This window comes from Sarcophilus harrisii, chromosome 3, assembly GCF_902635505.1.
Source record: "Sarcophilus harrisii chromosome 3, mSarHar1.11, whole genome shotgun sequence".
Taxonomy (NCBI): domain Eukaryota; kingdom Metazoa; phylum Chordata; class Mammalia; order Dasyuromorphia; family Dasyuridae; genus Sarcophilus; species Sarcophilus harrisii.
Window position 1 is genome coordinate 573330489 of NC_045428.1, and position 23916 is coordinate 573354404.

Here is a 23916-nt window from a genome sequence, read left to right on the forward strand (position 1 = left end):
TTTCACTTTGTAGTGTTTCTTGTCTATTTCACTTCTGCAGCCTCTCTTGTCTGTTTCACCCCTGCAGCCTTTTTCCATCCCTTCCTTTTTGGGCCTGACACAGCCACGGCCCTCATAAAAACCTTCATCACTTCATTCCTGAATTATTAAAATATGCTGATGGTAGGTCTGCCTGACCTCTCCTCAAGAGCCTCTCCATGCAAATCCATCCTCCTTCAGTCTCCACAGTGATTTTTCTAAAGAGCAAGTCTGATCATGTCATCCCACCCCCTACTCAATGAATTTAGTGGCTTTTATTGCCTCCAGGATCAAATACAAATCCTCTTCTTGGCATTCAGAGCCTTCATAATTTGGGCCCCTTCTACTTTTCCAGTATGTATGTATTACACACACACACACACACACACACACACACACTAGCCTCCAGCATCGCGCAGGCGCAGATCATCACCGAGCTCCCAAGTTGGGAGGGCCAGGGCGCGGTTACGACGGATTCCCACGTGAAGGGCCGATCCGGCTGGGGCCCCCGAGCCTCGAGGAGATCGGGCGGCAGCTTCGTGATGGGGCGAATTCCGCCCCAGGCCCTCCTGGTGGCCTCCGTGGCCCTCCTCCTCGCCCTGCACGCGGCAAGCTCCCACAGGGACTTCCACTTTAGAAAACCCCAGAAGAAGGACCCCGTGGCCGACTTCCTGTCCCAAACAGCGGCGGCCATTCGGGAGGCGATGGAAGCGCTGCTCGGGCCCGAGCTCGTGCACTTCCTGGCCGAGATCTTGCCGACCGTCTCTTCGGTCCTCTCGGAGTTTTGCTTCACGCTCTCCCGGGTCTCCGCGCAGCTGCTGGACGCCGTGGGGCTGGAGGGGGACCACCTCACGCGGGCCTTGAAGCTCAGCCCTGACGAAGTTCAGGTCCTCCTCCTGTGGGGCTTCGGGGCCCTCGCGGCCTACTGGATGCTGGCCCTGCTGGGCCAGGGCTTGAAGCTGCTCCTCTTCCTCGTGGCCTTTGTGGTGGTGGTCAGGTCCGTGCTCGAACTCTTCGGGGGGAGAGAAGAAGAGCCTTGGGAGGCTATCTGACAGACCGAGGGGGCTGTACTTGGTCAGCAAGAGCGGGGCCAAACGGACCAGATCTGCGGGAGGTGCGGGGGTCACGCAGCGTCCCTTTGGGGACAGAGGGAGCTGAGGCGGTGCGACAGCCACACTTGTGTCCTGCTCTCGGAATTAAGGATGAGCGGCCGAGCCCCCCAGCCCCCCGGGGAACTCTCCGAGGTCCTTTCATCCCGGCAGCGGGTGTTGTAGGGGGGCCATCCCATCCGGTTAGGAGCCCTCACAGTGAACTCTGGACCTGCAAGTTTTCCTCATTCAGAAACAGTCCCTCCGACTCGGAATATGGAGATTTTCTATCATATAAACTAGATCCACTAAACGCTCCGTATCCGAGCTCACACAAGTTATTAGGCGTCTACTGTGTGCCAAATACTGGGCCAAGCTCTGTAAACATCAAAAAAAAAAAAAAAAATACCTACTCAAGGAGGTGGATGTTTTTATCCCCGGGGCCTGCGGAATACAGAGCCCGAAATCTAGCAAGTCCTTAAAAATACTCCTTTGGAGTGAGTGATTGTAAACGGTGAAGTGGGATGGGGCAGAATACAACATGCCCAGGGTAATTGAAGGCCAGAGAACTAGTGATTGGGTAGGGGAAGACTCCCTGAAGGAGGCAGAGTTTGGAAGCCAGAGATTCTGAAGCTTAGAAGTTGATGAGAAGGGGCAGCGGCAGCGTCCCAGCCAATACAGACACAAACAGCTCACCAAGGCACTCTGTCAGAATCCTGTGGCTTTCCGGAGCTAGGCCCAGCAAGCTGCCTGTGCCCTAAGTTAGGCAAAACCGTGATCCTCCCTTCCCTCCCTGGAACGATTTCACCCTTTAAGAAAACGTCCCGCTTGAACCAGCCCCAGGAGTTCCCTAAGAAATTTAGTTGTTCTTATTTCCCAAGGCCATCCATCCCACATCCACAGGCCCTGTTCCTCATCACCCATGTGTCCCAGAGCTCTGGCCCTGTACCTGGTGGGGTGCACAACCCCCGAGTCCTGAGGCGATGACCATGCCCATGGGACCCAAGACCATCTGTATTGTCTTAAAATGCCAACCAGAAGACCCATCTCAAGAGCCCAGAACAATTATGTTGTGGGCTGACCCTTTCATGTATCTAAGTAGCCCAGTATCCTTCCTAGGAGAGGGCCTTCTGCCTGCAGGGGCCATTTTTCTCCCATCTGAAATATTAAATTTCTGTTTGTGTTCTTACTTTCCTACTCTAGCCTGCTCCATTTTGGATAGGGGAAGGGAGGGAGAAAAATTGGGAACACAAGGTTTCGCAAGGGTGAATGTTGAAAACGATCTTTGCATGGATTTGGAAAAATAAAAAGCTTTTAAAATAAAATAAATTAAAAAAAAAAAAAAAAGAAATGGCAAAAGACTCCAGAATCTTGGCCAAGAAAACTCAAATGAGGTCACAAAGAGTTGGACACAACTGAACGTCTGGACTGGACAAGAAATTATTATCAACTGAGATAATAATTGTAAGGCATTTAGCACAGGGTCTGGCATATAGTAAGCACTGTATAAATGTTAGTTGTTATGATTATAAAACTCAAGTAATAATTGTACAGTGCTTTACCTAGTGCCTGGTACATAGTGAGTGCTATGTAAATGTTAATATTATTATTTATTATTATTTTAAGCCTCACCAGTATGAGGGAGGTTTATGAAGAGAACTCTGTTAATAATGGGACAAAAAATAGGCTGTAGAGGACAGCTCCTAGTCAGGATCGATAAGCTTTTTTTAGTCACGTTTTTGTCTTCCAACCCATGTCAAATATCAGACCCCGTTAGGCAGCTGCCTTTTGACAGGAGCTGGGCTCATTCCCACGGAGCCCAGCTTTACATTTCTGGGTAAAAAGCAAAAAAAAAAAGTTAAATTTGTTTTTCATTAAAAAATGAAAAAAAAATTTTTGGAGAGAAGGGAAGAAGATAAATTGTGATATAAACTTTGAAAGAAGGGGCATAAAAAAAGGAGAATGATCGATGTGTCTTTATTACCCACGTGCTTGGTTTCATTTTGTGTTAACTCCTTTTTTTCTATTCTATCTTTGGGTGCTTTAGAGTCAGTATTCAATTCTATGATCATTTATTAAGTGTTTACTAGATGCTAGATGCTGCGATAGATTAAATAAAAAGTTCCTGCCCTCAGAGAGTTTACAATCTACTAGAGGAGGCAATCTGGAAGCAAATAAGTTGATATGAAATAAATATAAAGTAATTTTGAGACGTGAGGGCATTCATGAGTATTAACAACTGAAAGATCAGGGAAAGCTTCTTGTAGGAAGAAACTCAAGCTGACCATTAAAAGGAGCAAGGGATTCATCAGAGGCAAAGGTAAGATTGTAACACAGGACAGCTTATCCAAAGATATGGAAGTCAGAGATAGATTTTTTTTTTATAAAGAAAATGTTTTGTTTAATCAGAAAAAAAAAAGGACAATATAATTTGAGTGTTTGGAGAATACTCTGGATATCTGTAGCTGTGTTCTTAAGGGTCAAGAAACCATTGGTGCTAAACATGGTATCATATGGTATGATGTTTTATGGCTAAGAGGTTACTTGATTCAGCTTAAAGTGATTTTAGAAATGACTACTCAGGGGGGCAGCTAGGTAGTTCAGTGGTTAGAGCACCAGGAGGTGCTGAGGACCTGAGTTCAAATCTGATCTCAGACACTTAGCACTTCCTGGCTATGTGACTCTGGGCAAGTCACTTAATCCCAATCACCTCAGCAAAAAAAAAGAATAAAATAAAAGAAATGACTACTCGGGAAGGGAGCAGAACCAGGAGAACAACAGATAAAGAGACCAGAGTGCTGTAAAGAACTTGAAAAAAAAACATTGATGGATTCCATGACCAGTCACATCCCCAAGACTTATGGGGAAATAGCTACCTACTGGTAACTGATCTTCTGAGACAGAATAAGACACTTAAGTGAAGCTGGCAATGGTGTCACACTTCTGTAATCCCGGCTAATGGGTCCCTTGAGTTGGGAGCTGAAGTGGGTTATGGCCATCAGGCATCTGCATGGATCTTGGCAATAATATGGTGAAACCCCCAGGAGATGGCCACCCAATTGCCAAAGGAGGGACAAACCAGGTCAGAAATGGAGCAGGTCAAAGATCCCACACCAATCAGTATGGTACCAAGACTGTGAGTAGCCACTGCACTTTCAGCCTGGGGCAGAGGAAGGAAGGAAGAAAGGAAGGATAGAAGGGAGGGAGGGAGGAAGGAAGGAAGGAAAGAAGGATGAAAGGGAGGGAGGGAGGAAGGAAGAGGGAGGAAGGAGAAAAGAGGGAGAAATAAAAAAGGAAAGAAAGGATAGAGGAAAGAGAAGGAAGGAAAGAAGAGGAGGTAAGGAAATCAAAGACAAGGAAGGAAGAAAAAGAAAGAAGAAAGGAGAAAGAGGGAAGGAAGAAGGGAGGGAGGAAGAAGAGAAGCGAGAAGGAAAGAGAAGGGAAAGAGGGAGGAAGAAAGAAAGAAAAGATAGAATGAAGGAAAGAAAGAAGAAAAGAGAAGGAAAGGAGGGAGAAAGGAAGGAATGTTATGAAGGAAACATTTTCAGAGATGAACAATGTGGCTTTTTAAATTTGTTTTGCTTGTCTCTTCTGGTTTTTTAGAGGGGAATATGTTAAATTTGTGAAGGTGAGCTATGGATTATTCAGGTCACTGGGTAACAAGAGCCACAGTAGGGCAGAATTCACCTCCTAATCAGGAAGGCCTGACAAGTCCTGCCTCCCCCACCTAGAGATTGTGTGACCCTCAGTAAGATCACTCCAACCTCTAAGGCTAAAATGCAGAAAGGCTGTCAGTCAGCTTTGGGAGAGGGAGTTTGCTCACACAGAAGTTCTTCTAAACCAATGAAGTAGAGTCACAAATAGGAATCAGGAAATAGAAGGCAAGCAATTAGAAGAGAGGCTGAGGCTGACATGAAGACAATCAGGGAGACAAAGGGCCATAGAAGGACCAGTTGGGGGCACTGGGGAAGAGAGAAGATTATCATCATCATTTTTAAGTATTTGAAGGGTTATCAATCAGATAACTAGCATTTATTAGACACCTATTGTGTGCTAAGTGCTGGAAATAAACAAGATAACAGATAGCTCCTGCCCTCCAAGGTGGTCTTTATCCTTCATTCTCCAAGAGGATCAAGACATCAGGGGCGTGACCGTGACATGTGAGTGAGTTGGATGTGAGGGAGGGAGGACTGGGCAAGGTCCCCAGCCTCACTCTCCAGAATCATCTGAGTCCAGTGGCCAGATCTAGATCAAGTCGAGTGCAGATGGCCCTGGATGCAGTGGGAAACCTTGGCCTTTGTAAGCTAAAGTTTTCAGCAGATCTAGATCATGTCTAATGGGGAGGGGTGGGGGGAGGAAGATAATATGCAAGTAACTATGTCCAAACATTTGCTTTATCTAGTTTGCACAGAATTTTATAAATATTGTTTCGTTTGATCCTCGAAACAACTCCAGAAGTTGGATACTATTATTATTCCCATTTTGCAGAAGAAAAAACTGAGGTACCAAAAAGTGAAGTGATGGAATTCCATAGCTACTAAGTGTCTAAGGCAGAATTTGAACTCTGGTATTCCCAAGTCCAGTTCCAAAGTTCTAAGCCAATGAGCCAGCTAGTCCAAGTCCTGGCTTCACATTTTGCTTCTGACCCATAATGTCTGCCTGGACAAATCACTTAATCTCTCACTTAACTCTTTGAGATTGTAAGGTGAAGAATAGGTGCCTGCCTGTGCTGATAGAAGGAGTTTCCTGACCCTGGAGTTCCCTACACCGATGAATTATAGACCCAGAAAACACTAATATATTATAGAAAGTTCATTCCTCTGGAGTCCCAACTTATTGACCAGGGAAGATTTTAGATATTGCAAGGAAACAGCACAAGATGTGCCCTAGCCTAGATCACACTGTTGTCTGCAAAAATCTGGCACTTATGATTGTAGACAGAAGGGCTCCTAAACTTGGTCTGAGGGTCACGGAACCCCCTTCAGAAGCTAGAGACCGCTCCTCAGAATCATTTTTGTTGCCTACATCCATGTTTGGATTTCCATTTTCCTCATTCGATTTCATTTTCAATTCTAAATTTCCATCAAAGGTTAGTAAAAATACAGAGGTAAGTCTTTTTTCTCATCCAAGTCCATAGACCTCCTGAAATCTGTCCTTGGACCTTTGGACCCCACATTAAGGACCCCCTATCTAGGGGTCATATGCCCGGGTTACAAGTCCAAAGCTCAACATCTCACATAAAATATCATCCTGCGAACACAAACCCCCAAATATCCCCGAGAACTCAGCAGTGCGTTCTCAGACAGAACTGCTGCTCACAGTCATTCAGACATAGAACCAATGCACACAAAAAAAGTAGGAATCACTTTTCCAATAAGTGCCCTGATATTGGAAACTCAGAGGTACCAAGTTAGGTAGAAGGAAGGGCTCTCAAAATCCAGAGAGCTGCTGGAAGCGCTCCAGACTGCATGAGAAGGGAATGAAATACACGACCGACCGTCCATCCCCTTCATCCTTTTCTTTGGCTGGAGTTGTCCTGAGCATGCTTTTAGTGAGCTGGCCAAAGATGAGCTTCCATCTCGCTCCTTTTATTCAATTACACAAAGCAATCATTTTATCCACCTGGGCAATAATCCAGAAAACACCAAATATAAAAGAATCATAATTGGAAAGCACCTTGTCCCTGGACCATTTCCAGCTGAACTCCATCGACTATAAGAGGAAATAATATGGTACCAAATTACATTAAAGTTTCAAGTCTCCAAAAAACGCAATTTAATCGTTCTTTTCGACAAAAAAGAAAAAGAAAAAGAAAATGATAACTGGTTGATCAGAATTTAATGCATACTTTTCACAGGTAAATGAGAGATGTAGCTTTTATATTTGGAAGGCAGACTGCACATTTTACTGTAGGATCTGATTAACTTTGAGCTACGTTAGGAAACCGAATGGCCATTGAGTTCTATGCTAGCAAAAATTTCAAGTCAGTTTCAAAGCCATTGATTGGGAGCCAATACCCAAAGGATCAAACACAGCTATTAAGGGCTATTTCTGACATAGTTACTGGACATTTCAATCCATGTATTTAAAAAAATAAAATTTACTGAGAAAAAAAGAAGCATTTTACATACTTTTCTACAATTACTTTAAGAAAACAAGCCCATGAATTTGCAAATACTTAATTACTTTTAGTTATAAATGCAAATTGTTAGAGGCTACTTAAGCAGAGAGAAATTAGACTGAGTCAGAGAGGTCAATAAGAAGGAGGGATTGTCAGTTCTGCAGCTGGTACCACCTTCTTCTTCCTGTTTATTCAATCTGGGGGAAAAAAAGACTTTTCTTGCTTTTTCAATTCTCAAATGATTTCTCAATTTAGAATGAATTGATCCAGAGAATGAAAACGTGCTTTCTTGCATCCACAGAGGAAGTGACTGCTAACAAACCCTAGTTTATCACTTCAATGCTCTCTGATGAATCCAGGTGCTTGAGAAAATTCCACCCAACAGTTTGACTGGAGTGATTTTCTTAAACCTCATCAGCCAACATACAATTCTGCAACGGCTCATTCATAACGCCGAGATTTAATTGAGTTTGTGTGATTGATTCTGTGGCTTTATGAAGGGAATGATTGCCGGGTGCCCACGTCACAGCCAGCTCTTCAACAGTCAAGGACTGATGTTAATACCAAGCACTTTCTTTATTGGAAAGAAAATGAGCTGCAAATGAATCTCAATAGAACCTCAAATAAGGTACGGCGAGTCCTTGGGATTCGGATATCTCTCCCAGTAAAACTTTACCCATGTTTGTTTTAACAACAAAAAGTACAAGTTTCATTTTTTAATCTAGTTGAAAAGATTTTATATATTTTATTTTTTTAATAGTTTTTAATTTACAAGATATATGCATGGGTAATTTTTCAGCATTGACAATTGCGAAACCCTTTATTCCAAGTTTTTCCCTCTTTCCCCCCATCCCCTCTCCTAGATGGCAGGTTGACCAATACATGTTATATATGTTAAAGTGATTTTATATATTTTCAGGTTTTCCTCATGTCTTGTTTTTAACAGAACAATTATTTCGGAGAATAATCTTCCTTTTCTTTATGAAATTGATCCCCCTTTGGAAGAGACGAAAAGTGAACAAAAATACCTTATAGAGTCATTGTGTCTGAAACTGCATACAACTTCTGCCCTTGTGGTCTCTGCCAAGAAGAAGGATTTGTGTTTCATTATCTGCTCTCTGGAATCATTATTGGGTCATAGCGTAACAGATTTAGGAATAGAAAGGGCAACTTGTTTTTACATATGAAGAAAATGAGACCCCCAAAGTGACATGGAGCTAGTAGAAGAGCTGAAAGGTTTTGAACAAAGACCCTTTCCTTGTGTCCAGATCTAGCACTAACTCCATTATATTTCCAGTGCCCTGTTGGCTGGAGCTTAATTTCCTTTTATTGGTGAGAGACAGAGACAGAGACAGAGAGAGAGACAGACAGAGAGACAGAGAGAGAAAGAGAGAGAGAGAGAGAGAGAGAGAGAGAGAGAGAGAGAGAAATCTTTTTTCTTATTCCTTTCAGAAAGGATAAAGAGATGAAGAATTCATATGGTCTGCTGGTATCCAAGGGCCCAGGATACTGACTAAATCTCCTGGGGTGATTTGATAGGAGGATGCAGAATCCAAAAGCACTGATGGGTTTCAATCTGTCTTGTAAACGTCCGTGTGGATGAGACGGAAGACCCATTGGACTATTTAAAATCCAAATATCAAATAACTATTTTTATATTGTAATTTAAGTCAATTAGTGGTATGAACAATTGGTCATTAAATCAATCTCATAACATGTAGCAAATACAAGTACCTTTTTTAATTACAGATTTCTGGGTTGGAAAAGGCCACAATGGTTGGTTAATCCAAGCAACACCTGAAAAATACCATTCCCATTATATAATATGGCCAACAAAGGGTTCCTCCATACCCCCTCCTGCATGAGGTTCCTCCAGATCCCAGCGGCCCCTAGTCGCTCATGGCCCTTTCCCAAAATTACCTTTTATTTACTTTGAAAACCCATACATGTGAACATGCTATTTTTGTTATTTCCTTCTATAGAGCATAAGCTTCTTGAGGGCAGGGACTACATAATGCTTATCTTTATCTCCAGTGTGTCCCAGTTCATAGAATGCTGGGTGACACATTCTGGCTGGGGGCAGCTAGGAGGTGCAGTGGATAGAGCACCAGCCCTGAAGTCAGGAGGACCTGAGTTCAAATCTGACCTCAGACACTTAACACTTCCTGACTGTGTGACCCTGGACAAGTCACCTAACCCCAATTGCCTTAGGCGAAAAATGGTATAGGCAACTCTGTGACTTCAGGTGCATAGAAACTGTCCACCTGTTTTAGCAGAGGGAGTTTCTTAAATGAATGAAATCATAGGCTTAGTCTATGTCCTAATCCCCATATCCAATGCAACCATCAATCAGTATCTTATATTAAGCCCCAAGCAGTGTGCTAAAATACAAAGAGAGGCAACAGACAGTCCCTGCCCTCAAGAGGCTTCCAATCTAGGAATCTGGGGCAGGGGCAGGGGTGGAGGGGGAGAGGGGGAGGAAAAGGGGAAGAAAGGGGTGGGGAAGAAATTTCTACAAAGCAAGCTATATACAGGATAAATAGGAAATAATTCACTTAGGGAAGGACAGGAATTTAGAGGAGTTGGGGCAAACTTCATGAAGAAAGTAGAGTTTTAATTAGAACTTAAAGAAAGTCAGGGAGGTCCGTGTTCAGAGCAGAGAAGGGAAATTGTTCAGACAGGGTGGGGAAAGCTGGAGAAAATGCCCCAAACCGAGGTGAGTCGTTTGTGTTGTCAGACCCAAGAATGCATGTTGGGGAGTAAGGTATAATAAGTCTGGAAAGGTCAGAGGGACTAGATTATGCAGAGTTTTGAATGTCAAATAAAAAAATTTGTATTTGTTCCTGAGGGTGATAGGGAGCCACTGGAGTTTATGGAGAGGGAGTGATATGGTCAGACCTGCTTTTTCAGGAAATCACTTGAGTGACTCAATGAAGGATTGATTGGAGCTTTTTGATTTTTGTTGACCTCTGATGAGAAGGAGCCTGCCAAAAACGACCTCTGGTGGAAGTCCATCCCACTATTGGACAGTTCTGTTGGGAGGAATTCTTGCCAGCAAGCTCAAGTCTGCCATTTGACATTCTGTCCCATTCCCACTGCCACTAGTTCTATCTTTCGGGTATTCTTTGGGGGCAAAATGGGATAAAAAACTTGGAGTCAAATGGAGCAACATTAATCCTTCCCCACAGTAACCTTTCAAACACTTAAAGGCAATTATCATGCTCCCCCCCGCCCCCCCAATCTTCTCCTCCACATAAAACATCCCACCTTCTTTCAGTTAATAATCACAGCATGCATTGATTTGGTGTCCTTCCATATACTAGCTGCTCCATTTTACAGTGAAGGAAACTGAGGAAGACAGAAGATAAGTATTTTGTGGGAAGTAGGCGCTATTAGTATCATCATCTCTATTTTACAGATGATGAAACTGAGGCAGACAGAAGTTAAGTGTTTTGCCCTGGGAAGTAGATACTATTATTATCATCATCCCCATTTTACATAATGAACCTAAGGCAGACAGAATTTAAGTGCTTTGCCCTGGGAAGTAAGGGCTATTATTCTCATCATCCCTATTTTACAGATGAGGAAACTGAGGCAGACAGAAGTTAAGTGCTTTGCCCTGGGTCACACAGGCAGGATCTAAGAGTGGATTTGAATTCCAGTCTGTCAATTGTACAATATTTCAGAGTCTGATTCTTTTTGAACAGCAAAATAACGTTTTGGTCATGTATACTTATTGTGTATCTAAGTTATATTTTAATGTATTTAACATCTACTGGTCATCCTGCCATCTGGGGGAGGGGGTGGGGGGTAAGAGGTGAAAAATTGGAACAAGAGGTTTGGCACTTGTTAATGCTGTAAAGTTACCCATGCATATAACCTGTAAATAAAAGGCTATTAAATTAAAAAAATAATAATAATAAAAAAAATGAATTCCGGTCTGTCTTGACAGAGGTAAGAAGGATCATCACCTCCTTATTCTCAGGAACTATGGCGCTCATCCCCTTTGCCACACAGGTCCAGGATTGCAGGGAGAATTCCAGGAGATGCGGCGTCCATCCTGCTATTGTTATAAAGTCTATGATCTTACAGGTTATCAACGGCCACATGGTCCATTGACATCCAAGAGCTACAGTAATGGCCATCAGCACAGCAAAATCTTCAGCTGAGGAAGTTCTGAAGGTCAGACGTCCTTTCCAGTAAGCATCTTCCAGCCGAGCACTGACCCAATTACGATTCTGCTAAACTTGCTGGGTATGGAAATGTGGGCGTTGTTAATGCTCTTCAGACATATTACGGCTTTATTCAGCTCAGTAAGTAATTAAGAAGAGCACAAGTTCAGCTCTGCTGAAACCAGTGGAATGGAATGGTCAGCAGAGCCCATTTCAGTGACTCTGCTCCCTTGGTATCTGGCAGAGGATAAAATGGCCCTGTCCCCGCCCTCGGCCTTTTCCACTTTTCCCAGGATTCAATTTTACCTTCAGCAGAGTGCTATAATTATGGGATATAAAGTCACTTGTGACTAAAAGTTGTCCGCTCAAACCTTTGGTGCTGAAAATTCTATTTAGTTCAGAAGATTCAAGTTTAGTGAGGAGAATCTATTAATATCAATAGTTTACAATTAATTAATAGTTGGAAAATTGATTCATTTCTCTCTGCCTCAGTTTCTCTACCTGTAAAATGAAGATAATAATAGCACCTAACTTCCAGGGTTGTCCTGGCTCAAATGAGATATTTAGGAAGCATCTAACATGTAACAGATACTTAATAAAACCTTTCTTCCTTCCTTTTTTCTTCTTTCTTCTTCCTTCTTCTTTTTTTCTTTTTTCTTTCTTTCCTTCCTCCCCCTTCATTCTCTTCTTCTTTTCCTTTCTTTCATACTTCCTTGGCTACTTTCTTCCTTCTGTTATGTTTCAAAATTAAGGTAAACTGAGAGACAGTGGTCTGAACAAGCAGTGACCAATAAGTTGAGTCAATGGCTTCGATCAATGACCAAAGACCCTGAGGTAGGGCCATCAGCCTGCTTATAGTTTGGGGGAGTACAGAGTTGGGTAAGGGAAGAAAATAATGTAATTGGTTCCAGTGGGGATGAGACCAAGATTGGTTATTTTGTTTCTTATTTCTTATCCTATTTTTAAAGCTTTTTATTGTCAAAGTAGATTGTTTTCAACAATCATCCTTGCAAAACTTTGTGTTCCAAATTTTTTTTCTCCCTCCCTTTCCCCCACTCCCTCCCCTAGATGGCAAGTAATCCAAAGGTTGGTTATTTTAAAGAAAGCAGGCTATCATCCCGTGTGGATTGTTCTCTCTGACAATTAAAGAAGGTTAATTGTTTTATGCGTCCCAGTGTTGAGGTTCAGGACTCCCCAAAATATATTGGGGTTCTGATGCCCCAAAATAATTTGGAAGCTTAGATAATTTTTAAGTCAAGAGGCTGTTTTATTATAATTGTGATGCTAATTAAAGCAGGTTAAATTCAAAAAGAGGAAGATAGCAAAGAGCGGGGAGCTGAGGGGTACATTTATAGAGAAAACTGTTAGAGATGGAGTTGGGGGTGCAGAACAAAGAACAGAGCCGGGGAGATGACTCATGGGATTGGGGTCCACATGCTTGGTAGGAAGTTTGTTAATGGGGGTAACTGACTCCCTTGCTTCTTTTAAGAAACTAAAAAGTACTACTTATTGAATCCAGATGAGAAATAGCAGCCCAGACTTTAGGATGGAAGACCAGAAATCCTGGAAGTGGCCAAATAAAGCTATGGGCCCCATAGCTCCCGTCTCCAAGGTTGTGTCACATCATTTCCAGTAGCCACATTCCTAAAGTCAGGTCTGGGATTACTTCAAAAATACCGGGGTCTCTACTATTATTGAGGTCTCTACTATTATTAGGATCTCCACTACTATTGGTACCTCTATTACTATTAGACCTTTACTATTATTGGATCTCTACTATTATTGAAATCTCTATTACTATTGGGGTCTCTACTATTATTGGGATCTCCACTATTATTGGAGTCTCTACTACTATCAGGGTCTAGGGAACATAAAGGGCATTAGCAAGTTGGAAGGACCTTGCTTATTTGTTTCACGGAGCTGAGTTCCCCTTCTAGGGATGGCAGAACCTTCAGCAGTCAAAACTGAGTGGAGGGGGGCTTTTTGCTAGTCTTTGGTAGGGGGGGGGGGCTGTGCTGAGAAAAGCCTACGGAGATAATACCGAAAGAACATCGTGGCACCTGCTGTCCCGCTGATGGGAGCTGGCCAAGGATTTCAGCTGAGCCAGAAGCTGGTGAACGAGGGAACGGCATATCTGGCTAGGCAGTGTCCAGCAGGGAAGGGGAGACTCTAAGACTAGCAGGGAACAGAGAGACTAAAGGCCATTCCCCGGAGGACCTGCCCTGCAAATTGTCGGGGGGCACCTTCAGGAATGACACACATGAAACAAGCAGACTTTTGAATATTAAAAGAAATATTCTAGAGAGGAAATAAATTCGAGTTATATATAAGTGAGGCTTTACTTTGGAATTTTGAATAATTATACCTTTGCTACTTTGTAATAGAGGAAGATCTTCATTTAAACAAAAGACCACAACTCTTAACAACTAGTTATCAGGTACATTGTGTGGGGTAGAAGATAAACGGAAGAATAAGATATATACATATGTGTATATATGCTTGTGTGTATACATGTGTATATATATATATATATATTATATCTGTGTATATAACATGTATGTGTATATATGAGCTTATGTATTAATATCGTATATTCATATACATATGATGTAAATATGTCTATTTGATGCTTCCAAAATGATTTCTGTGAGATTGGAATACTATTTGTAACAGTTGAATATATGATTTCACTGATTGAGAGATTCCCAGGAATTGATGAGAATTTCCAGAAAATCTACCCCCTCCACCAATACAGCTCTCTTCCTATATTGTAACTTAAGGTCTTAGGGCCCGGAGTCACACGGTCAGTGTCACAGGTGGGACTTAACCCTGTGGTCAATTCTCTATAGGATATACCATGCATTTTAAGGTAGACACTGTGAGATTATTGTTACCAACTTACAGATTAGGAAACTGGCTGTTCAGGGTAAAGTGACTTTTGCCCAAACTCCTCTGCTAGTAAATGTATAAAGACCAGAATCTGAATTCAGTTCCTTCCTGCCTTCCTGTCGAGAATTCTTCTCACTACACTAACAAAAATATAAGTGGCCCATTGTTATCCAACCACATTCCTACAGAGCAGTGACATGTACTGAACAAAAAGTATAAGGCTGGATTTGATTATTAATTATAGATAGAGACAGACAGATGGATGGATGGATGATAGATGGATAGATAGACCAACAGATAGAGCAATAGATAGATAGATGATAGATTGGTAGATAGAAAAGATAGATGGTTAGAAAGATGGATGGGTATGCTGAAAGGCAGATAGATATTTAGGAAGATGGATAGAAAAACAGCAGACAAATAAGTGGAGGGAGAGAGAGAGAATCGATAGACCAACAGATAAATAGACGAAAGATAGACCGACAGATAGGCAGATGGATAGAACAATGGATAGATGGGGGAAGAGAGACAGAGAGAGACAGAGTGTATAATTGATAGATACAGACCAACATATAGATGACAGATAAACTGACAGAGATAGATGGATATACAGAAAGACAGATGGGCAGGTAGATGGATGGATAGATAGATAGATATAGATGGATGGATAGCTAGGTGGATGGATAGATGGATATACAGAAAGGCAGATAGATCTATAGAGAGGCAGATGGATAGAACAACAAATAGGTGGGAAGAGAGAGAAGAGAGAGAGACAGAGATGGATAGATAATTGATAGACCAATAGATGGATATACAGAAAGACAAATAGACAGACAAATGGATAGAACAACAAATAGATAGAGGAGGAGAGAGAGAGGGAGAGAGACAGAGAGAGAAAGAAAGAGAGAGACAGAGTCAGAGAGAGAAAGAGAGACAGAGACAGAGAGAGAAAGAAAGAGAAAGAGACAGAGTCAGACAGAGAGAGGAAGGGAGAGAGATAGATGGATAGATCAATAGGTGAAGAGAGATATGAATGGGTGGATAGATAGATGGATGGAAGGATGGACAGATAGATATGGATAGATAGAGAGCTAGAAGGCTGGATGGGTGGATGATGGGTAGCTCTGCCATCTATCACTACAGCTGGAGGGCTCCTGAGAGCCATCCCCCCACCCCCCGCATTTGGGCTTGGAAGTAAGCACAGCACCCCCAGAAGGTTCGGTCCGTATGCTTTATTGGAAGGGGACAAAGAAACTCCATCACACGGGACGAGACACGGGGGACAAAGAAGGGCAGCGGCCGGCCCGCGTTAGGCGCATGCTGCGCGCGGCAGCCGGGCTCTCAGCAGGAGGAGAACGTCTTCCAGAAGAAGTTCTTGCAGGGGGCCTTCTCCCGGGGCGCCGCCTGGTTGGGAAGCCCCCGGCCGTCCCGCTTGGAGAACTGCGGCTCGTCGGCCGCCGCCAGAGGCATCTCGCCGCCGCCGCCGCCGCCGCGGGAGCTCCAGTCGTACAAAGAGACCAGGAAAGTGAGGAGGTCGCCCCGCTTGCCCTCCGCCGCGTCCATCAGGGGCTTTGGGAAACAAGGGAGCAGCGGTTACTCTGGCTCAGCGAGAAAGACCTTCACTCGGGGAGGGCCGACCCGGAGCGGGCCGGCCCTGCCTCTGACCGCCCGTGGCTGGGTGACCCCCCTGCCCCCGAGAGACTCCCTAGGCGCTTACGCTGCTGATCGCTGGGCTCCCTCGGTGGAGGGAGTTTCCACACCGGGAGGTCTGGACCCTGTGGTTCTCTCAGCTCTCTAAAAGAACCTCTTACAGAAATGAATCTTTCCATGTAATTGGAAAAGTAAAATGTCTATTGGGAAAACAATGAAAAGAACCTGACGGCCTTAGGAAACCACAACCCCCCACTTAGGGAAAGATGCTCCGGACAGAAAAGCTTTGGGGAGCTTGGGCTACTAGACTCGGAAAACAGGAGGAACTGTTCTGAGAAATGATCCTTTCCCTTTAAAATATTGTTCCTTTGACAATGAAATCAAGAAAAGAAACTGCCAGTGTTGAGACCTGCAGGGATTCTCAGCTGTGTTCCGTGTACTGGTTTTACAAAAAGATTTGGGCAGCTATATTTCAATACACCTCATTTCTTTGGCAGTCTTTGGGTTTCATTTTAGGCAGTAAGCGTCACTCTGAGGATGTGTGCACAGCTTTCCCTGAACTAGCCAGAGGGGTCCAGGACCCAGACAGAAAGGTGGGAAGTTCTAGAGGGAAGAGAAAAAAATCATTTTGACAACACAGAAGGCACTTACTTTTTGAGGTCCCTAACATATTGCAAATCAGGAGAAGGAGGGAAAATAGAATACTTAAGGGACACCGGCAATGGCTCTCTGACTCACTGAACGTGGAAGCTTGTTTTGACTGGAAGTTTTAATAAACACATTTTAATAAATATTATGTCCTGTCATATTATGAATTGGAAGTCCCTTCATAGACAGGAGAATATATTTGTACAAGAGAGAAACACTTTTAAGGAATGAATGTGAAAGAATCGTTAGCTGGAGAACACGGATTACTGAGTCTAATATAAGGAAAAGCTTCCTAACAATCAGAAATATCCCAACATGGGATGAGTGGACTGGGAATGTACCCTGGAAGTCTGCAAGTAATGGCTGCATGACCCCTCAGAGGGATCATGTAGTTGGACTTCTTAATCACATGGGGGTCAGATTAGATGACCTATTCAGAGATTTTATGATTTTAAAAAATTTTAGCCTATGGTCCCTACCAATTATGATGGTTTTAATTCCCAGCATTCAATTCTAGCCTTTTTTGCCCCCCAGATTCTATAGGAAAGACTATTTGCTGCCAGGCAGCAAAGGATGCTGGAATGATAAATGGGCAGCCCGAAGCACTGCCTGTAATTTTAGAGAAAAATCCATTTTTAATGGCCAAGTTTATGTACTCTCTCTTGGAACTTTTTCAAAAAGGAAAAATAGGGAGAAAAAATGAAAAATAAATCACCTTGTAAATTTTAAGATTCTCCATGGAGAATTTAATGATGTCAGTTTCCAGCAGAGAGAACATTTACTCTATAAATTACCATTCCCAAAGCATGTGTGTGATTCATACACACATCGGCAGCTCCGTGATCGCCTGAGAATAGACTGAGCTGCTCATTGAGCACTTTGGAGCCCCAGCTAGAAGTTTTGGCAGGTGAGTGAGTTTTTATAGAGGGATTAAACCTGCAGAAATCCCATTTGAGATTGGTTAGTTTGGGGTTAAGGGATCCCTACATGATTAATGCATCCCAGAAGCCCAGAGCAGGAAGATTCCTCCTTTGCCCTCTAGTTTAACCTGTACCTGACCAAGAATCATATATATATATATTTTTTTGTTTATATTTGTATATATGTATTGATATACATATACAATATACCTAAAATTATATTTTAAATATTTTATATATACATGAAAACATGCCCAACTACTACCCTCAAGGCAGACCGTTTCTCTTTTAGCTAGCTCTCCTCAGGAAGTTTTTCCTCTGTGAATCGTGCAGAAGAAAAATCTGCCCTGAGGAGCTTCTGCAGAACCCCACTTTGATGCAGAACCCAAGCAGAGCTCTTTGCCTGGGTTCCAATCATAGGGCACAGATTGGCTAAGGATATTGCAAGACACTGCCCCCTCAGGGTGTTGAAGACTAGGAAGACTGGACACTAAGAGTCTTGGCAGGAAGCTGACAAAAGGGAAAGTGGGGGGATGACCAACTTCTTCAACTCTCCCAGGGAAGAAAAGGATTCTCTTAGGATCTCAAGATGTGGGACTGAAAAGGATTGGACAGGACCTCAGAAACCAGAGAGAATCTTGATTCCTGACCAACCCCTCACCTTACTAATGAGGAAACTGGGGTTCAGAGATATGGGGAGAAGGGGGAAGGAGGGATTACATAAGGTGGAAAATCAGAAAGTCACGTTTGGGGATGCTGGTGAAATTAACAGTTGTGAGATAAGGGAATTAGAGCCAAAAAAAAAAAAAAAACCCAAAACAAAGTTTCCAAAGCCCCAGAATCCTATTTGCCCTTGCTTACCTCACTGCTTTTCAAGACAAGGCCATCTTCCAGGGGAAGGGCTGCTGTGGCCACAGCCCAGGAGACCAGAAGGAGGAAGCAGAGGGACCCTGGAAGGTGCCAGCTGCTCATCTTGTCAGTTCTCACAGTGGCTGCTGCTGCTACTGCTGCTACTGACTCAACTCAGCCGCTCCAAAATTAATGTCTCTGCTTTCCACGGAGGGGTGGGTTTTGTGTGTGTGTGTGTGTGTGTGTGTGTGTGTGTGTGTGTGTGTGTTTTAATACTCCAGATGGTTTGTTTTGTTGTCATTTTTTTCACTCTCCTAAATATTCCCATCCCCTTTTCCTTGCTCAAAGAGTGACGCAAGAAAAGAAGGAGCAATTAGAAGCCCCCAGATGCTCATCTGGCTTAGTTTAAAGTCCTCAGGAAGTGATGCTTCTTTTGCTTGCCCTGGGTTTTCGGACTGGGCTATGTGTGGAGGGGAAGTGTCCCTTTGGTGCTTTAAGTTCTAGACCCACTCCCCTGCTCAGGCCCTTTTTATCCCTTCCCAAAGTGCTTCCAATTTTCAATCACTACCCACTCTCCTGTCTTTATCTTATATGTCCATAGTTTGAATGTGATCTCCCCTGTGAGAACAGAAGCTTTTAAAAATTTTGTTGTTTGTTTTGAGAACAGAAGCTTCTTGAGGTCAAGGACTATTCGATTGTATTTATTTATTTAGTCTTTCCATTCCCTCTCCCATCACTCTCTAAACATACACCCAGAACCTGGTTTAATGAATGCTTGAGGAAACATAGCATTTCCACTTCTGTTATTGTTTGCTGCATTTTTGTTTTCCTTCTCAGGTTTTTTTTTTTCACTTTCTTTCTAGATCCGATTTTTCTTGTGCAGCAAGATAACTGTATAGATATGTATACATATATTGGATTTAACATATACTTTAAGATATTTAACATGTATGGGACTACCTGCCATCTAGGGAAGGGGGTGGGGGGAAGGAGGGGAAAAGTTGGAACAGAAAGTTTTTTGAGGGTCAGTGTTGAAAAATTATCCATGCATAGATTTCATAAATAAAAAGCTATAATAAAGAAAAAAGAAATGCTCATGGATTGATTTTTTTTCCCCTTACCTATTCATTCTAGTCATTAGAACAGGAAATTTTGAATTTAAAATAAAGTGGCTTAACATAAACTTAGCCTTGAATTAGACCCAAGTCAGAATTCAAAGAACAAGGCTGAAGTAGATGTTTGAATTAGGGGAGATAGCCATGTTTTGGGTACAGCAGATAGATGGGATGGGGTTAGGGGACTAAAGTTGGAATCAGCAAGACCTGTGCAGTTCTTATTTCCCTCCCCTTATTAGCTGTGGGACCATGGACCAAGTCATTTCATCTCTGAGCCTCAGTTCATTCATCTATAAAATGAGGATGATACCTCTATAGTCCAGCTTCTTAAACTATGGTCCTAGACCCCATATGGGGTTTTGTACCTGAATGTGGGAGTCACAAAATTATGATTTATTATCAGAAAAGTTTGATTTGTATACCTATTTTACATTCCTATATACCCGGGGCTACATAAACATTTCTTGGGTGAAAGGGACCACAAGTAGAAAATGTTTAAGAAGCCCTGGTCTACAGTAACCATCTCCAGGGTGGTTGTGAAGTGCCAATAAGATACTGCACGTAAAGGACTTTGCCAATTTGAAAGATCAATGTCAATCATTATTATTATGAAGAGAAGGAAGAAAAGCTAGTGAAGAGAATGAGCAGAGAACTCAAAAGGGGGAGTTTTCCGTAGTGTCACCTGTGAGACTTCAGGCAAGTCAAAGCCTCTTGGAGTTGGTGCTTTGGACCAACTGATCACTTCCAGCTTTAGTGCTAGGATCATTTGGGTGGGTGTGAGAGGGAGGGTGGGGAAGAAGAGGTCAAGTGTCAGATATTGATGAGTTCAAGGGGGATAAGGTCTGGAAAAACAGCCATTGGGTTGAGCCATTAAGAAGTCATTAGTGACCTTGGGGAGAGGAGATTGACCGGAGAGGTGAGGAGACGAGGTGGACACGACATATTCAGGCCGAAGCTGGCTCTGTCAGGGATGTCGGAGAAGGGTCTCTGGTAGGGAGAAGGCTGAAAAAAAGCTTTGCTAGATGACTTCTAAGGACTCTCCTAGCTGCAGGATTTTATGGTTCTGCAAAGTGAATAATCTTCCCCCAATTAACCTTTTTAGTAAATCTGGATTTTAATAGATCAGGTTTGTTCCATCCCAGCAGCTACCCTTCTGTCTATAGAATAAAAGCCTCATTGTCATAGCTCCAGTTAATGTGGGTAATTAGAAGTGAGCACGGCTGATTTATGGAAAGCCTCTTCAGCAATTGCTGTAATTAGGAAAACTATGGATATGTATTATTTTAAGTGTATTTCACTGAAGTCTTTTGTCTTTATGGCAGAGCTTATTTCTACCCCCTTCCGAGGCTGAGCTCTTCTTTAAGACAAAGAAAAATAATAAGCAAAAACATCCGATTTAGTGACTGTCTGAAAACGTATGCAATGTTCTGTCCTAGGAGTCCCCCACCTCTGTCATGAGTGAGGAGGTGTTTTTTTTTTTTTTTGAAAGCTTTTTTATTTTCACAACATATGCATGGATAATTTTTCAACATTGACCCTTGCATAGCCTTGTGTTTCAGATTTTCCTGTCTTCCCCCCACCCTCTCCCCTGTATAGCAAGCGATCCAATATATGTCATACATGTTAAAATATAGGTTAAATCCAATATATGTAAACATATTTATACAATTATCTTGCTGCATAAAAAAAATTCAGATCAAAAAAGAAAAGAAAATGAATAAGAAAACAAAATGCAAGTGAATAACATCAAAAAGAGTGAGAATGTTATGTTGTGGTCCATCCTCAGTTCTCACAGTTCTCTCTCTGGGTGACGATGGCTCTCATCATTACAAGATCATTGGAGCTGGCCTGAATCATCTCATTGTTGAAGAGGGCCACGTCTGTCAGAATTGATCATCATATAATCTTCTTGCTGCTGTATACAATGATGATCTGGTTCTGCTCATTTCACTCAGCATCAGTTCCTGTCAGTCTCTCCAGGTCTCTGTGAAATCCTCCTGCTGGTCATTTCTTACAGAACAATAATATTCCATAATATTCATATACCATAACTTATTCAGCCAATGGGCATCCATTCAGTTTCCAGTTTCTCATCACTACAAAAAGGGCTGCCACAAACATTTTTGCACATGTGGGTCTCTTTCCCTCCTTTAAGATCTCTCTGGGATATAAGCCCAGTAGAAATGCTGCTGGATCAAAGGGTATGCACAGTTTGATAACTTTTTGAGCATAGTTTCTTTTTTTTTTAATAATTATAACTTTTTATCGACAGAACCCATGCCTGCGTAATTTTTTACAACATTACCCCTTGCACTCACTGCTGTCCGACTTTTCCCCTCCCTCCCTCCATTCCCTCTCCCAGATGGCAAGCAGTCCTATACATGTTAAATATGTCACAGTGTATCCTAGATACAATATATGTGTGCAGAACCAAACAGTTCTCTTGTTACACAGGAAGAATTGGATTCAAAAGGAATAAATAACCTGAGAAGAAAAACAAAGATGCAAACAGTTTACATTCATTTACCTGTGTTCTTTCTTTGGGTGTAACTGTTTCTGTCCATCCTTGACCAATTGGAACTGAGTTAGATATTCTCTTTGTTGAAGAAATCCACTTCCATCAGAATACATCCTCATACGGTATCGTTGTTGAAGTATATAATGATCTCCTGGTTCTGCTCATTTCGCTCAGCATCAGTTCATGTAAGTCTCTCCAAGCTTGAGCATAGTTTCAAATCACTCTCCAGAACGGCTAGATCGAACGAGGAGGTTTGTTTCATAAGATGCATAAGTATTCAATGCTCATTATAATGCTATATGTAGCTGGGCCATAATTATTCTAAAATATTTTTAAAATTTTTTAACCTGGGCATAGTGAGCACATGTCTGTAATCCCTGATACTGGGGAGGTTGAGCCCAGTGGATTGATTCTGAACTTCAGTGGGCTTAGCCCATTGGGGTCCACAGTGAGTCTGGCCCCAATATAGGGTATCTAAGAGGTAAGTGACCCAGATCCGAAATGGAACAGGCCAAAATTGCCATCTCAGTATTGATCAGTTGCTGATCAGTATTGGGATCTGATCCATGACTGACCAATGCACCTGCAGCCTGGAGGAGAAAGAGGGACTCAGACTTAGAAAAAAGGTATTTGCTTTTAGTACAGCTGGTATTTGGAACAGAGACATATGGTGCCCAGGGGTGACTGGCAGGGATAATATGTGAGGGCCGCCGAACCTTTTTCAGGGCTGTTCACTGAACTTTGGCATCTATCTGATTCACCAGCTCTCACCTGAGACTCCAAGAAGCTGTAACATGCACACACCCTGTAAACCATCTGGGCAGATGGGCCAGAGTAGGGTGAGAATAACCAGGTGAGTCTACCCCGAGCACAGAGAATAGTCAGATGAGAACAATCTGCCCCAATAGTCAGGAGGCCGATGCAGTTGTGGTGGAGTGCTTTGAATTTGGTCGAGCATCGAATGCCAAGGTGTTCTGGGACATCCCCCGGTGCCCTGACACGGGACTTCAGGGACTCAGGGAGAGAGAGCGAAGCTGAGACTCTGTGTCAGCCTCAATTAATTCAGTTCACATGTGAGATGTCGCCCTGGGATGTCATTTGAAAACAAAAGACAAACGTGCCCTGTGATCCAGGCTACGCTAAGGAGTTTCAAGCTTCAATGGGTGCCAAAATATCCCTAGTGACCCTTAATGATAGTAAAGACCCAGAAACACAACGGGAGCCAAATGATTAGCCAATGGCTGAAAAAAGTGGGACGTGTGACATGGAATGTTGGGGTGCAGTAAGGAACTAAGGCCCTGGGGAACTCGGAGCCCTGTAAGAAGGTTCATGTGAACTGATGCAGAGTGAAGGAAGGAGAACCCAAAGAGAACTCCACCCAGGCTGACAATTGCTATTCCCTTCATAGTCACAGAGTTGACATTGAGAGGTTAAGTGACTTGATATCTTGTCACCCACCCAGGTAGCATGGGTCGGAGGTAAGGCAAGCAAGTGTGGATTTTTCTTTCTGGCTCTGGGGTTGGGGCAGTAGTCACCGTCATTATCATCTCCTCCTCTTCCTTCTCCTTTTTCTCTTCTTTCTCCTCCTTCTCCTCCTCCATGTCTGTCTTTGTATCTCTCTCTCTCTCTCTCTCTCTCTCTCTCTCTCTCTTCTCTCCCTCCCTGCCTCTCTCCTTCCCTCCCTCTCTCCCTCCCTCTCTAACAATATAAATGAAAGGATCAACTTACAGGAAGATGAAATATCCATAATAATCCAGGAGAACAGATAACGAGACACACCTTCCTCCCTTTGAGAGCATGGTGGAGGACTAACAGGGCGGAATGCTTTATACATTGTCAGATGCAAACACCACATTGGATTTCCATACCTAACCACGTTTCTTTACTACAAAGTGACAAAGCGAAGGGTTTTTCTAGAAATGGCTGTG

General features: G+C 42.9%; 2 protein-coding genes across 2 annotated transcripts; one reads left to right on the forward strand and one right to left on the reverse strand.

Moving 5' to 3' along the window:
* The first annotated feature begins 374 nt into the window (after positions 1 to 374).
* Positions 375 to 1552, forward strand: LOC100920374 (transmembrane protein 109-like). Its single transcript, XM_012545600.2, has one exon. The coding sequence runs from the start codon at positions 375 to 377 to the stop codon at positions 1068 to 1070; it is 696 nt and encodes a 231-aa protein (XP_012401054.2). The 3' UTR covers positions 1071 to 1552.
* Positions 1553 to 15505: 13953 nt separating this feature from the next.
* On the reverse strand, positions 15506 to 18574 carry LOC116422853 (cortistatin-like). Its single transcript, XM_031962892.1, has 2 exons — positions 18368 to 18574; positions 15506 to 15857 (listed from the first exon to the last, which is right to left on the reverse strand). Exons 1-2 carry the CDS (start codon positions 18476 to 18478, stop codon positions 15630 to 15632), a joined length of 339 nt encoding a protein of 112 aa, XP_031818752.1. The 5' UTR covers positions 18479 to 18574; the 3' UTR covers positions 15506 to 15629.
* Positions 18575 to 23916: the final 5342 nt, after the last annotated feature.

Excerpts from the sequence above, each read along its gene's own strand:
- LOC116422853 (XM_031962892.1), bottom strand. The coding sequence starts at position 18,478 with ATGAGCAGCTGGCACCTTCCAGGGTCCCTCTGCTTCCTCCTTCTGGTC. Across the intron at positions 15,858-18,367 it reads TTGTCTTGAAAAGCAGTGAG|CCCCTGATGGACGCGGCGGA; the intron begins GTAAGCAAGGGC and ends TGTTTCCCAAAG.
- LOC100920374 (XM_012545600.2), top strand. The coding sequence starts at position 375 with ATGTATGTATTACACACACACACACACACACACACACACACACTAGCC.